The following is a 16,766-nucleotide window of genomic DNA, read 5'->3' on the forward strand; positions in this document are numbered from 1 at the left end:
GGAATTCAGAGGCTAATTTTCAAATCTTATTTAAGGCTTTTCTTGATTTAGTTAAGTCCATTTAGGATTCTGAGATGTTTGGGAGTGGTGAGGAAAGGAAAACTGTCTCTCCCCCCACCTTCCTTTAAATTAAAAATAGCTTTGTGCATAATAAAGGTTCAAAGAATATACAACGTTAAGATAAACATATAGATCTCATCACGTACTTGCACTGGCATCTCTCTCCTTCAGAGATAAGTCACTGTATCTAAAATCTCTAGGACATTAATTTTATTGTATTTGAAGATGGGTTCTCTAAGAACTGTGAATATATTTTCCATACATGGTAAGTAGCTAATAAGTCTTAAACCCTTCAATGAAATGACAGCAAATCGAGGCTATTGATTCCTTGTAATCTAAACCATGTTTTTCATGAACACTGGGTCTTTGTGGGTTTCTTGCAAGGCAATCCACTGCAGTGCATTGCTGGTTGACGTACCAGAAGGTAGCTACCACAGGTATAGTGGGATTCTTGATGGAAATGTACTATCCAAAATTTAATGGTTCAAGGATTCTTATCACCAGGTTTTTGTTTCAGTAAGAAGAAAGCAAAAGAAGAAATGTCAAATATGAAAACACACATTAAAAAACTTCTGGAAAAAGAGGGACACGAGCACCCAAGAAAAGTCTCCAGACGACACAACCCCTCTGTCTGTGGAGAGTGAGACTGCAGCTTCCATTGCTGGCGGGCTGCTACGGCACAGGGGCATCCAGGGCTAGCAGCTGCCTGGGCCTTGGCCCTTCTCTCAGGAAATACACTTATGTCACTGGTTCTGGTGAGGCCAATGCAGATAGGTGGGAGATAACATCACCTGAAGTTTTCCGTTTAAAACAGTAAACCCTTAAGAAACAGTGTATTGTAATTTCCAAAAAGAACACAGCAACTCTAACTCTCATTCTTTATAGACAAACTCATGGCTTTCAGACCCAACTGGAAGGGAAACCCTCCTGTGTTTGTCTCAAGATTTGGGGTGTACTTCAGAGATGGGGGGGCTTTAGGACTATAGCAGGCTTCCAAGAAGTTCTTGGGAAACTGCTGGACAAGGGTCTAAGGCAACGGCCCCCAACCTTTTCGGCACCAGGGATCAGTACCATGGAAGACAATTTTTCCATGGATTGGGTTGGGGAGGATAGTTTTGGGATGATCCAAGAGCATTACATTTACTGTGCACTTCATTTCTGTTATTATTACACCAAAACTGTGACTGAGACAAGTGACCAGTGAGGGAAGGAGACACAGATGGAAGTGTTAAATAAAATAATGGATGGGCCATGCATGGACTGAAATAAATGTTGGATTCTGACTGAAAGCCTGCCATCAGATGCAGCTTAATTGTCACTTGCCACTCACTGAAAGAGTTTTGATGTGAGTCTGAAAGCAATTGATTTATTATGGTCTCCTTGCAGTCAAACCTCTCTGCTAATGACAATCTATATTTGAGCCACTCCCCAGGGCTGGCATCACCACCTCAGCTCCAACTCAGACCATCAGGCATTAGATTCTCATAAGTGCATGCACCCTGGATCCCTTGCATATGCAGTTCACAGTAGGGTCTCCGTTCCTATGAGAATCTAATGCCTCTGCTGCTGATCTGACAGGAGGCAGAGCTCAGGCAGTAATGCAAATAAGAGGGAGCGGCTCTGAAAACAGAAGCTTGGTTTGCTTGCCACTGCTCACCTGCTGTGCAGCCTGGTTCCCAACAGGCCAGGGACCAGTACTTGGGGGTTGGGGACCCTTGGTCTAGACCACCTATGTGCCAACTGTTCCTCACATATCCAATTGGGTATGATGCAGCCACTGTCACCTTATCATTTGTAGTGTAGATTGATTTGAATTAGATATAAACACTTCAAAAGCAAAAAAATACTACTTTGCAATTACAGGGAGTCAACATGTCCTAATGAGCTTTCATTAGAGTTGGAATTTCAAAGAAAATATGTGCTTTTATAAAGGCCAATTTGACATACCCATGTCCATCAAGTCTTATGTTTCCAACAAAATCGTAGAGATGTCTGTTTGGACTTTCACACTCGACTCTGCCAGAAATTCTCATCAAATTGTCAATGTCTTTTATATCCGACGTTACTGGTAAGCCCTGTTCAGAAATTGATACATACATACAGACTATATTAAATATATTGCATGGGAAGGGGAATTCTGAATCCATCCAGGTCTATGATCTAAGAGATCCTCTTATTTTATAAGCAATTCTCCCCCTTACACAACAAATACACTTTCTGTCAAATCATAATTAAGGGATACCTTCCTCTCCACTGGAACACAGGTTTTTAACTCAAGAATAGAGCAACTATTGGAAAGTTCTAAAATATATTCAAGAGACTATACACTAGTCTAAAAGGATATTTTAAAGTAAGTTCTTAAAAAACTGCTTCTAAAAATAAGTAGTGTGAATCTGTCTGCTGAATCTCAGAAAGTGGCTAAAAAAAATGAATAAGACCTATCTCCGAAGAGAATAGTTTGTTCCTTCAGTTCACTGAGAAGGAAAACTCCACGCAGTTCTTCCGTCTGGCCAACCAGGACTGTCTGGCATGGAACAGGCCCCTGCTTGCTGCGACGCTCTGCGTTCAGGCGCTCTGTGATGGCCTGTTTTCTTCCCTCCCAACCTCCCATGAGTCGTTCTCACCGTTTACCTGGAACCCAAGAGAACGCAGCAGTGTGCTGCTTAGCAATGTTCCCACCAACGACTGAGGACGATGGATATGACAGTGGTTCCATAAGACTGTCATGACTCTGAAAAACTCCTACAGCCCACCGACATCGTGGCTATCTTACTGCCACGGTGCAACACATAACTGACGTGTTTGAGGTGATGCTGGTGCAAACAAACCTATTGGGCTGCCAGCCACATACAGTGTGGCGCACACAATTATGACAGTACATAATACTTGGTAATGAGTATGCTACTGGTTTATGTATTCATTACACTTTTTATTATTATTTAGAGTGTGCTATTTCTACTTGCACAAAAGTTTGCCGTGAAACTGTATGCTGTGTTATTCTGGCAGCAGCCTCGTACACTCAATGTTCACCTCTCTTGCCTGCATCACTTACTCTGGTGCATGACTTAATCCTGTGTTCTTTCATACAGTACCGTGCTGCAGAGGCCAGCGGCACGGGAGTCCCAGGCTATACCACACTGTCTAGGTGTGCAGTGGGCACTGTGTGTGTTCGTGTGAGTGCACTCCATGATGTTTGTGCTGCAACGAAATTGCCGTGGACAAGTTTCTCAGAACTCTCCCCGTCTTTAAGTGGTGCGTGACTGTACAGTTTTTAAAGGCCTTTTTGAAACTTTAAAAGTAAAAACCTCACAGTTGCTTTCTGTTAGGGATGGTATGAGAAGTAAGTATAGAAATCTAAATTTTCCCAGGGACCAGTGAGACATTTAGCATGTCAATGGAAACTATGGCAAAGCCAACTCATTTGGGCCAGGCGAATAGGAAAAATAAATAAGCTAACACATGTCAAAGCACTTACAATTACTGCTATTATTATTACCATCAGAGTGCTGCCTATGCATAAAATATTAAAAATATTACAAATAGTATCTATACAAATGGGACCATATTTAATCAGGCAAATACCATAAATCTAAGTGCTCCATTATACACAATGATACTAATTTATAAAACCTCTTCATAGTGGCTAAATGAGGAAATATCTTCAATTGGACAGAATTACTTCAACTCAAGACAGTAAGAAATAAAGCTATTGATTCCATGTAATAAAACAGCAACAATGACATAAACCTGTATGAGATCTTACCTGCCTAATTTTCAGGTTTGTTTCACCATCTAAGTTGGATGTTTCAATGTAGCACATGGCCTGGGGCTCACTGTTGTTTAAAATTCAAAAGCAAGATGATTTAATGGGGGTAGGAAAGCATAATAATAACTTAGTTAATGCTCAGACTCGCTGAAGCCTTTTGGTCTAAACAACCTTTAGTTGCCTAGTTTCCTGACAGTTTCCAGTCTAAGTGCAAACCGCTGTGCAGTGGAGCCCATGCATGCCAATTAACGGGTCAGCATTTCAGCCAGAAGGACCCTAAAGCAAGTTCCCAGCAACAGCCAGGATAGATCTTCAGGATACAGTAAATGATTCAATTTGTTGCATTAGACTTAAATTGTTCCTCCATACAGACACAACAGACTGTATCTGAAATACAAAGCCGTTTCATGTCCAGACTGATCTCCAGCTCAAAAATAGCAATGAGACTTCATGCTCATAGACACATGTAAATTGGTTAAGGAGGGCGGTTGGTTAGAGAATTCCAGATTGCTGCTTCCAAAAACTTGCATTTACTATTCCCTTTTAGAAAAGATGAATAGGATCACAGGAACCACAATATTTAAGTGGAAGCCTATTTTCAGAAACTGTATGAACAGATTTTGCAGTGAAAGTTGATACATGCTTTTCTCCCCCTAGCTCTTCTGCTCCTATTCTATTCCTTAAAGTTGTTTTAGAGACTTTTGTGACAGCAAAAGCTAAAACTAAAACCAGCCAACTTGGCTGTATTGCTCTTTGACCTGAACCTAGGGTCTCCACTGGGGACCCTTTACAGGTCCCCAGTGGAGATGTTTTAGTGGAGTTTAGTGTGCAGTGGCTGGTGGACGGGTTCCATGTTCTCCAGTCCCTCCCACAGGCACCAGGCCCTGGATCATCTATAACCTCCCCTTCGTATATGAACTTTACTTGTGTAACAATGAGAGACAGGGGAGTGTGCTGTCCCACTGGATAAGCTAATTCAAGAAGCATTCTGAAGTTAAATCCATCTCGTTAGCACTTGGTTATATACATGTAATTAGCAAACGTCATGTAAGTAACTGTGAATGTAATCTCTGATCAGCATGTGTGTTCAAAGTTTTGGGAAGACATTTGTAAGTTACAAACACCTGGAATTTTCTAATCAACTTCCATCTGTGTATGAGCAAAACAGACTATTCTGAGTCTCAGATAGGGGCACGTAGCTTAGTTTTGTGCCCTGAAGATTTGTGAAAATTATTAAACCACCTGGTCATAAAATATATCACAGATTCCTTTTAAGTAACTTTGCATGTTCTTCAATTTACTCTGTGGGTTTTTTTTTAATCCCATAAAAGCTGATACTTTTTCCCAGCTGGAGGTTTTCAATATTTATGTTCTCACCCTATCAATTATTCAAAGTTTTATTTTTTATTACTGTCACAACAGTAATGTGGCTCTGGCAATTGCTCCCAATGTGCAATTTACTTATGTATATATTTGAGACATAAATGGTTTACGGATTAATAAGGCACATCTTCTGATAACATAGAAGTATGATGGCAAACAAATGCTAAATGAACAATGTCGATTCCATATTTTGGCATTAAAATGCATTAAAGTGTTACTTTACATATCCAAAGCCATTCTCATATTAAAATGAGAATAACATTCTAATTCTATTTATACATTTTTTTCATAAAGCAACTTTTTTTAGGACTTTAAATGGCTAGGAAATTAGACAGTTAAATGGCTGATTTCTACTTGAAATGGGGCAAATAAAATATGCATCTAAATTCAGAACATACTTAGTCCCTTGAGACAGCTGTTATTGAAGCAGCTCTTAACAGCGCTATGAAAAGGCAGCAAGATGTCTCAGATAAGGAATCATGCTAGATAATAAGTATTTCAGCAAATTATGACGACGTCCAAAACACAAATTACAGTCAGAGAAGCAAAGCAGGCTTTGGGGTTAGTAAGTGGAGAAACGAAACAAGATGCATGTCACGGTCCAGACACTAGCAGACAGGGGGATGTTTACCACGGGAACGTGCACTCTGTCACCAGTTACACGGGGGACAAAAACGGATGGCGAAGCATGCGGTGCAAGATGCGCAACAGCGAGCTTTGTGCAGGGGGTCCTCCATAAACCCTAGACAAGCCCAAATGACAGTCAGGATTGCAGAAGGGATTCTCTAGAACTTAGAGAAGATGTCAAATATAGGAATAAGACAAACATTTAAAATCTTCAACATTTCTCAATGACTTTGTTTCATGGAAAGCTGATTAACATTGTTCAAAATAGCATTCCAGAGCGATGTTAAATTAAGCCTTGGTATTTAGGCATGTTGTTAAATATGAATGTATATTAGTGATGCCCAGGAAATTGAAATCGACCTTTATGGGCATGCCTCATGGGCTCCTGTTGATACAACAGGAGCGGAATCTGCCCACTTGAGGGCTGGACATCATCCAACACTGAGTTTGTCAGAGGCCTTTAGAACGTCGGTGAATGTCCATTACCAAGGAGTATATGAAAGTTTGTGTTTTAAAGGAAGAGACGTAGAGCTCAACCATCTTTGGGTGTAACTGTTCTCTGGTGTAGGGTGAGGATCCACACACACACATCCTGCACGACTCGGGTCTGACCTGGAGGACACGCTGATGAGATCTGCTGGGAGGTGTTCCCCATTGGTCACTTTCACTATTTCCCCTACTGCCACCTACAGGTCCCAGTTTCAAATAATTAAAATGGGGGAAAAAATGAATAACAGAAGAAAAACAAACAAACAAAAACAAACAAATGGACAAAGGAGACAGAAAGTTTGAAATTGTTATAGAAAATAATACATGTTAATAAAAATGTCTAATGCCGATTTTTTCAAAATTTATTTTGATCAGGTCTCAAGGCACAAGAAAACATGGGACATTTAAGGATTACAAATTTGCTTTTAAGCTCAATTGTCAACTTTTAATGTATGAATTTTTGATTTTTCAAAAGTTTAATCACAGCACATCTTATCATATAAATAAAAAGATATTTTTATAGAGAGCTACTTTATCTGAAAAATTTTCCTCTCTAATTCCTCATTCTCATGCCATCTGTTCTATGTGCACTGCTTGTCTGGAAGAAAAGAAATAATTGTGGAAACTACTTTTCAGGAAACTGCTTTTGAAAAACAAAGTATACTATACTAACTTTTCCTCTACATATACTCTAAAAAATAACTTTATTTAACATTTTGATTCCAAAAATTTAATTGCATAAATGTGAACTTTAATGCAGGCTGCACAGACATTGATTTTAGAACGTTAAAAGGCATAATTGTAGCCTTTTGAGTTATTTAATAATTAATCGTATAGGTAATACATTACTTTTGGATGGTAATCCTTTGAATTTGGGAGAATTTTTCAAAGGCATAAAGCAGACATGCTAAGAACCTGCTTGGATTTGAATTATAGTTATTTTATTCTATTTTATACTTTCTAAACTCATGTACCTATTTGTTATATGATAAAATTTGTTTCATTTTAAAATGAAAATCAACAAAACACAGTAACTTTCAACCACGTTCATGCTTTAATTTCAAACTACTTCAGAAAGATGTACTATTAGTAATCAATAATTTCAAAACATTTAGGAATTAAAATATAATAAGCTCTACTTCTAACTTTTGGTAACTACAGGTGAAAATCACCATGTACTTATTTTGATAGCAAACAGTAAGGTCTAATGAAGATATTAGGTTAGGAATTAAGTATTCCAACCTTGACCTAGTCATTAAAGTGGCTAAAAAAAAAGACTTAAAGTCAAAATTCCTCTTTCTGTAAAATTATGATAAAACTTCACTTACTTCTTCAGTCTAATGTAGATTCAAAAGAGCCAAATAATGCAAAAGCCCTTTACAGGAAAAAAAAAGAAAAGAAAAAATAGAAAGGTGGTATTTTGCCTCTTGGACAAAGATATCTTTCTAACAGCATAAACATTTACACTTTATTTTGAGTCCTACTAAATTACAGAAAGCAAGGAGTCTGGTAACCTTTTTAAAAGTAAAAATCACTGGAGGACGTTAATCACTGTGGACGGGCTATTAAGATACAGAAACAAGGGTGGCTCCGTGGCACAACGGATTGCGCGCTGGACTTCTAAGATACAGAAACTATTTTGACTTACCAATATTGGCAGCCACCAGTGAATGCTTTTAGTGTTTAGAAAATAAATCATGTGAAAATGCTCTACAGTTGAAGAAATACAAGCATAGAGCTTTATGGAAACTTCTGGATTGCACAGAGGCAGAAAAGATTTTGACAACTTTTAACTTAGAAATAAGTATAAATTTAGGGCAGTATAGTCAGTTCCCTTCCTATTTTTGAGTATGCAAAATTTAAATATTATAATTAATGGTTCGGCATCTATGTTTCTCTCTAAGATAATGGCTCTATGATATGTTTAATCAGGAAAACATCAATATTTTCTTCAATTGCTGGAATGTTTTATTATCATTTTGAACTTAACTATACAAACATCACATTCCCATGGTCAGTCATCCATTACATTTCTCAGACTTTTACTGAGCACATTGTTCTGTTGGCTAGGCAGGCTTAAAACTTAACAACAATTAAAATAAAAAAATAATGAAATACTATTAATTTAAACAAAAAAGGAGAATCAAAGAATATGAGAGCTTGCTCAAGTCATCAATTTTCCTCATTTTAAAAGATATGAAATCAAGTCCTGAGAGATTAAGATTTTGTTCAAAATCAACAGGCCAAGGAAAGAAACCTGGTTTCCTGCTTCGTGAGCAGTGCGGTCTTTAATGCTTGTGCTACGTATCACCTGATACAAGGACAATGAACTCACTGTTAAACTCATTCCCACTCTGCTGCGTGTGAAGTTTTTACCTCAGATGTAGAAACCTACCCTGACAAAACCATAAGTAAAAGAAACTACATAAATGTTGAATTAAAAACCTCATAATTTTGCCCTGGCTGGTGTAGCTCAGTGGATTGAGTGCTGGTCTGTGAACCAAAGGGTCGTGGATTTGATTCCCAGTCAGGGCACAAGCCTGGGTTGCAGGCCAGGTCCCTGGTGGGGAATGCACGAGAGGCAGCCACACATTGAAGTTTCGCTCCCTCTCTTTCTTTTTCCTTTCCTCTCTCTCTAAAAATAAATAAAATCTTAAAAAACCCTAATTTCAATTTTTCTGAAAACCTATAAATAAATGGCATAAAGAGCTCTCAGCTACAAATACGTAAATATAACTACCTATAGTTACCTTCAACTACTTATAGACTTACTTCTATAAGTATCTGGAAAACTCTTACTTGCTCATTTAAATTTCACTAATTTGTCATATTTCCAATCACTTTTAATAATGACCTGATTAAACAGATTTTGAAAAAAGGACAATGTCCATATTTATATGTGATTTTACAAATAAAACTGTCCAAGGAAATGATGATAAACAACCTCTAAAACATTAAAAGCATTTTTTATTGTTTTATATTAAGACTAGTCTTATAGTTTTTAAACCTAAAATCACTTGAAAGTCACATTCTTTAAATGGTAACAGTGCCATATGTTCTGAATACCAATTCAAGACTGTCTTAAATATGAGTTAAACAAAAATTATCTAAATTCAGTAATGGAAAGAACTTTAAAAAAGCAAAATAGTTTAATTTTTTTGTTGGAAGAGTATGACATTTCAAAAGATCTCATGACAAAAAAAGAGAAACTGTCCATTTTCTTGTACCAACGCACCACAGAGATCAAAAAACTCTGAAGGGATATACCAATGCATCATAAAGGAATTTGTCATGAACAAGGACTGCACGGTTAGATCAGCAGAACCCAATCCACGTATCATATAAAATAAATGACAGGGAGTCATTTATTTTAACTTTACTCTTAACTGTAATGATAACTTTTGAATTACAGAATATAGTACCTATCATTTATTTTATATGGCAAACATGAAAAAGTCCTTTAATCCAATCAGTTTTTTTAATGCCTGATTCAAAATCAATAGAGAGGCTTAAAAGTCTTCGTTTATTCCTTATTTCCTTGGAGAAATCACAAGGTCAATGCAGGGTAGAGAAACCATCCTCTACACTGTTTGAGCATCAGTAGGTATCTCTACCTTGATGAGAGAAGTACAGTGTCAGCAGGTATATACTCTTTGCCTTTTATTATAACTATATCTCCAACATTTACCTGAAAGAAAACTGGGAATTGGTTAATTAACTGCATTGAAAGATAGGTACAAATATACAACCCATTGTATTTAAATATAGAATACAGTAAAAATGGTTATTGGCAAATAAGAACCACTTATCTTCAAAATGGCATAAAATTATCTAGCAGTGAGGCTAAGGATGGGGCTTCCTTTTAAAAATGAACACTGTGTTTTTATCAGCTGTATATCATCTGAATAAAATAAAATCTATCCATTTTATCCATTTATTGACATCTCAACTTCTCATATTCTCTCCCTTTGACATAAAAATAAAAAGAGGACTTTACCAAATGAAATCTTTACCCTGTTTAAGGAAATATCAACACAAGTGGCAAACCATCATTTATATATATAAAATAGATAATCATTATTCCTTACGATGACTTTAAGAAACAGGTATTAGTTATAACTTATAACTTAGAGAGGAAGAAAATGGGTTTGAGGGTCTAAGCAATTTGCCTAAGATGAACGTGAGATGAAGAGCTGTGACTCAAACCCACATTTCTCTGCCTGCAAACCCTGATTTTGCATAAGTAAATAGAATGAACCAATCACTGTATTTTAAATAAAAAATGTAGCTTAATCTCTTTCTCATTCCACTACCTGTCAGCATTTTTGTGAGCATGGACTGAAGACAAATTAAAGACATACTGCGTCAGAGACTGTTAGAAGTAATTTAAGTAACAGGTTGGTCCCAGTGCTTTCCGCAAACAATTCAACCTCAACTCGGTCACACTGATGGGCACTTCCATTATATCATGAAGGTTACCCTCTCTTAGGAGCCAAATGATCATAAAAGTTAGTTTCTATTCTTAATCAGGAGAAGAAAAGCCTTCTTTTGTTATAGCCCCTTATTTTTGGTTAAAGCCTTTTTGTTATTTCCCCTTCTTACTTTCCTTGAACCTGAAATAACATTTTACTGCATGGAGGAAAGTATGGTATCCTCAGTGGGAATCACAGTAAGAAGTTATTGCTGGGACAACCCACTATAGTTACTTCATTTGCTGGGGGAGGAACAGGTTAGAAGGTTAGAGGGGGACTTCTGACCTGCAGTGTGTATGCTGGTTATCCAGGTAGGAAGCTCTGGATGCCTTGATTCAGAAGACATGTGCTACAGCTGAACTATGGAGTACCTGAAACTGACAAGTTGCCAGGGACCTTGGAATCCCAACAACCCCCTCCCTCCAACTGGGAAGACAAAAAACAGCGAGTATAGGTATAAACTGGTCCCTAAGGTAATGTGTGGTATTAACACTCTGATAGCACCCATGAAAGCAAGATGAAGAAATATAAGTCTTCGTGCCATGGTACTTAGAGAGGGTTAGTTTAATTGCTCTTTAATCACTCTCTTTGTGTTAACATTTACTCTCTAATTGGACTAGATGCTTCACAAAATCAGGATCACAGTTACCTATATAATACAGTGTCAGAGTCTAACAGACCAAGGAAAATCTCTAATTGATTGCACTCTTTCCAATATCTTTATTCATCATAAGACAAAGAAAGGCTTGTGGTTATTAAACTGAAGACTAAAATAAAATATTAGCACCTTACATGGTGCAACGTAGTTACCTCGGGGGCCTGGGAAAACCAAGGGCTCCCCAAGGGCTAAGGTAGTTCTCCCAGGGGAGCAGGGAACTCACTTCCTCCTTGTGATGCCCATGTTTTAGATCACGTTCTCAAACACAAGCAAGCACCTCTTTTTCTCTCTGAGTTCTGAGCTCCTAAGGTGGCATTCCCGCTTCCAGGCTGGTGGGCGCGTAACAGGAATGGACAGAGGAGTAAGTCAAGGTGGTAAAAATTCTTTGACCGCATGTTCTCATTGGAAAATATCATGACAAAGCAGTGTTAGTCCCCAAAATACTGCAGTTATGGAAATATTTAGGGCTTTAGGCCACTCACTCCCTCGAGCCTTTTCAAGTCATGGGCATTAGTATTACAGTTGGGGGTTATGTAAAAGGGCAACCTTATCAAACGATAACAGACTGATTTAAAATCTATCTTTGTCTAATTGTAGGCTTCAGCATATTTTTTTTTGTTACTAGGGAATTTTTGGAGATATAAATTCTTAATCCAAAGAAACGCATTTCATGGTGGAAACTTGAGGCATTAAAGCAGCTTTATAGAGTGACTGTACACATGCATACAGCGACCACTCCATGTTTCTCTACAAAGCCAGAAGAATGTGTTGACTCGAAGATTCTTTACCTGAATTTTCCACCTGCAACTACCTCAAAAACCTGTGAACAGGCTCAGTTGCTGACTGGTCTTTGAAGAAATGGGTTTTGTAGTAGTGCAACAAAGATAGCTCTTTATATTTCAAGAGTGGAGATGCAATGCCTTGCATAGGTCTTTGTCATTGCAATATCTATAATTTTTAAAAACCCAGATACTGGCTACTTAACTTTGAAAAAAGGCTTCAGGCCAGTAACTGGAGAGGTGACCGCTAATGTTTGAGAGCTGAAGTCTGCCCATCTGTGAATGACTGGATGTACGCTATACAAATTTGTAGGTCCTTTGAGAGCCCTTAAAAAGCAACCACAATAGCCACACATTTAGAAAGACAGAGAAAGAAAGAGCCCTGAACTAAAGCCCATTTGCACTAAGTTTTATTATATTACCTTGGCACGTGAATCTGACTCTTGGTTTTTGGTTTATTGATTTTATTTTTTAATTGTACAAAATATTACATAAGCTAAAGAAAAGACTTGCCTCACAATCTGGCTAACCCAACAAGCAAGTCTGCTTTCATGCCTGTCCACTTAATATACAATAAACCATTTTTACAAAGCCAACATCTTAGTGTACACAGCTCTGATCTTTTCACCTGTGATTCTATTTTGTGACACAGGAACCCTCATATGTCTTGCTTGCTGCTGTTAGCTCACTGCTTGGTGCATATTCTTGATAAATATTTGTTGAACAAATGGTATAAAATTTTTCTGTGTTGGCACAGTATCTGAAATGATAGCTTTTACTTGTCACAAAATATACCAGGAGGTAGGGTGTCTTGATTTGTTTATAAAACTCCCTATTGTTGTGTATCTACATATTCTGATTTTTCAGCATTATAAGTAATGCTACAATAAAAATTTTTGCACATATATAGGCTTTTTCCTGCGTTGTGATTATTTTCCTGGGATAAATTCCCAGAATCCTCTTTTTATTATTCTCAATATGAAAAGCCAAACTGCTAATCCACAACAACATGTGAATGAAGTACTTCATAAAATTAAAAATTATGAAGTACAAAGGAGTTTGTTTTTATTTACTGAATAGACAGCAACTGGGAGTTCAATATTGTTTAAATTTACAACTTTTCTTAGTAGGTTGAATATTATTTGGAGTATGGTTGTTTATTACAGTACTTCTTGTTTACTGCCAACTTTTATTTCCAATTTATATAATGATGACTTTAATCTTTATCATATTTGGTGTAAATGTTTTCCATATTTCACTTCAGTTGTGGTAGTCTTGTTGTATGGTAGTTTTAAATTTTGTATAATCAAATTTCACAGATCTTGAGATCTTGCTCTTTTCCAAATATTTATTAAAGTCTTTACTCTGTATGTTTTTCAAAACCAATGTTTTAACACTTAACTCTTTTAGCCAGCTGGAATTTATTTTAGCATAGGCTGTTACTTAGATACAAACTGTGTTATTTCTTGAAACTGCTAATATGTGATCCCAAATAGTTTATTATATACTCCCTTCTGTGATGATTTTTGCCTCCTTACCATATACAAAGTGGGCTTCATTTCAGGGCACTCCATCTTCTGTCGTATTCTGTTCTACTCTATTTTACTTCAGTCATCAATATCTATTTTTACAACAGATAGACATTACTTTAATAACTTTTTCCTTCCATTTTATAGCTAGTCCTTCCACACTGCTCTTCATTTTTCCAAAATATTTTTCTATTTTCTCAACCGTTTATTTTGAAGTGAAGAGAAAAATTTAGTTAGCTGTTAAGGAACTGAACAGTTTCTCTAGGATTATATTACATCAGTACTTTGAAACAACTGCTATTTCTAGTTTTTTAGGAATATGCTGTACTTGTACATTTATATGAATCTTTAATACCTCAAATTTTGATTTTTCTTTACCACGGTCATATACATATTTTAAGTTTATCTGTAAGTATCTCACATTCTATTGGTAATGCAACCTTTTTTTCACCACATTTTTTGAATGTGATATTGTCAACAAAAGAATGGTTAGTTTTTGAATTCTTAGCTTGAATTCATCATTGAACCAGATTTTTATTAATTCTAGTTAATTAAGAATCTAATTCTGACTACTAAGAAACATCAGCTCATGTTGGCTGGGTGACTTCTGGCGACACTCGTACGTTCTGTCTCCACTCTGTGTCTCAAAGTGGGGTCTGGGTAACGTGGCACAGGTCTCCAAGAGGAGTGAAAATGCCATCATTATGGGCAATTTGGGGCTGGTAATTTTTTTTGTCTGTTAAAAAACTGAAAAAGTAAGAGTTACAGTCATCCAGGTAGATTAGCACAATCTTGAAATAATGGCTGCTTATTAGGAAAATGAGACTTCCTAAGAGGTTAATGTTAAGAATGAAGTAGTAGATGGTTATCCCTGTAACTACTTCATAACTACTTTTGACTTCAACTACTTCATGACTTCATAACTACTTTTTTTCTGAAGAAGTATGCTAGGTGAGAAGGTAAGAAACTGATCTTAATGTGCCCAAATACACTGAGAACCCTGGTGAAGGAAATACATAATAAAATTCAATTTATCACACTTGATTATTTCCTGTCTTCTCTCTAAAATGTTTATATCCACAAATGCCAGACAACAGCATAAAAGTAATAAGAACAACACAATCAAGGTACTTTCCTCTTTGTTACTTTTATGTCAAACCAAAGAGGGAGAGAGTGATGAGTTTTCAAGTACAGCAGTACCTCAGTACTCGTCGTTACTTCATTCTGGAACTTGGGAGGAGTGCCCAAACCGACGAGTACCATGTGATGAAGCATCTTCCCTTGTGGGGCAGTGTCATGACTCACACAAGTTCTAGCAAGTGACACAAGTCCCGAGCAAGCACGGAGTGCTGAAACACTTTTATCTCATCAAAATGTGACGAGTACAGGGTCTGACAAGGTCTGAAGCTGAGGAGTACTGGGGTACGACTGTACCTGGAAAGGGAGATGTCAATCTCCTCTCTAGCCACTAATTTAAAATACTGAAAATGCACTTAATTCAGAGGGAATCCTATTCTGGGCAGAGACACAAGGTTAACCATGGACATTGCAAGGTAGAATCTGGGGCGAGGCCCTTAACTGGCTGGGAAACTCTGAAGTACCATCAAGTAACTGACGGTGAGTCCCATCTCAGCTAATCTCAGGGAACACATCCCTGGGAAGAGTGGCCTCCCCTCCTGAAGTCTTTTACCACGTGACAAAGGTTACTATTCATTTGTGGAGACTAGAGGTTAAACGTTCTTCCAGAACTGAGGGAGAACCAACGACAATTGCTTACCTTTCAAGACTGAAGTCTGAAAAGCGTATGAACATTCACAACACTTGTTAAATGGTGTTTTTACTCACTAACGACCATCTTACAGGTCTTGTGAGCATATTAACTTCTTGATATTATGGAACTGATTCCCAGACCCTTAAATGATTTTATTTAGTAAGACTTTAATTTTTTTCCTTAAGGAATTAGCAGCGCATAAATGTGATTTAGTCACAATATATGAATTTGAAGTAAAATATACAAATGTGAAATATCAGAATTTGAATTTTTATTTTTACTTGGGCAGTAGATGATTAAAGCAAAAGTTACAGTACAAAACAGTTCATAGTTAAAGGAAATCTGTGAAAACAGTACTCAAAATATACCATAAAGAAACAAAAAGTTCTACATATTACTTTTAAAGAAAATAGCTTTTCTAGCATACAGCAAAAATATTAAATGGATGTGACTAGCTGAAGACTCTGTGTATGCTTGCAACATTAATTATTTAATAGCCTTCATATCAGTGGAATTCTTGACATTCGCTCATATTATATATAAAAATTACATCTACTGGAGTAAACCTCTATGCATTTTTTCTCCTGCAACAAAGTAAAAACCTGCTAAAGTAACTGTGGTGATAGAAATGTATTAGCCTCAGAAGCTCCCGAGGTGGTCCATTCTATCCTAGGACAGTGTAAAAAAAAAATAAAATACAAACCAATGCATACCTTTTCCCAGTGCACAATTTCCCAAGCACCATTTCTCAACACTGGAAAGAGAAAATGTTACATTTTAAAGACCTTTTTTAGTACTTATCAAAAAAAATTGACTTCTGATGAAATGATCATTTAAAATAAACAGTAATAGCTTCAAATAAATGAACCAGTGGTAATTCTTACAGGCCTAAAATTTTGACCGCAGGCAAATGTAAAACTATGTAAAGAACTGGAAACAACCTACGTGCACTTCAGACCCCACACTAACCCGTCCCCGACAGAGGGGACGCCCACTGCGGCTGCTGAGGACTTCCCTCAGCATCTGGAGGAATGAATGAGAGTGCTCGGCTGGAGGAGAAAGCCGCAGAAATGATGTGGAAAAGGGCATGACATGCTTAAAAACATGTCAGAAGCCATAACAGTAGCAACTATTTGTTTTTAAAGCCATAAGCATGGAAGAAATAAAGTTCTAATTGGTTAGTAGGCATTTAATACAAACCAACAGATAAAGAACCTGCACCTTTGGGTTTA

At 37.1% G+C, this 16,766-nt stretch overlaps 1 protein-coding gene and 1 pseudogene across 4 annotated transcripts in view; one reads left to right on the forward strand and one right to left on the reverse strand.

Annotated features, from left to right (window-relative positions):
• The window catches only part of ATP8A1 (ATPase phospholipid transporting 8A1), a 216,513-nt gene that overhangs the window by 147,184 nt on the left and 52,563 nt on the right, over nt 1-16,766 (reverse strand). For 2 of the 4 annotated variants that reach the window (XM_036020088.1, XM_028505407.2), the window contains exons 6-9: nt 16,248-16,288; nt 9,940-10,013; nt 3,824-3,893; nt 2,008-2,135 (exon numbers count right to left, since the gene is read on the reverse strand). In XM_036020088.1, the coding sequence (XP_035875981.1) occupies nt 2,008-2,135; nt 3,824-3,893; nt 9,940-10,013; nt 16,248-16,288 (313 nt within the window). Of the gene's footprint in view, nt 1-2,007; nt 2,136-3,823; nt 3,894-6,448; nt 6,523-9,939; nt 10,014-16,247; nt 16,289-16,766 lie in introns of all 4 variants that reach the window. The other 2 variants (XM_028505406.2, XM_036020096.1) reach the window with 2 other exon arrangements.
• On the forward strand, nt 16,119-16,214 carry LOC114493641 (annotated as a pseudogene).

The sequence above is a fragment of the Phyllostomus discolor genome, chromosome 1 (assembly GCF_004126475.2).
Source record: "Phyllostomus discolor isolate MPI-MPIP mPhyDis1 chromosome 1, mPhyDis1.pri.v3, whole genome shotgun sequence".
NCBI lineage: Eukaryota > Metazoa > Chordata > Mammalia > Chiroptera > Phyllostomidae > Phyllostomus > Phyllostomus discolor.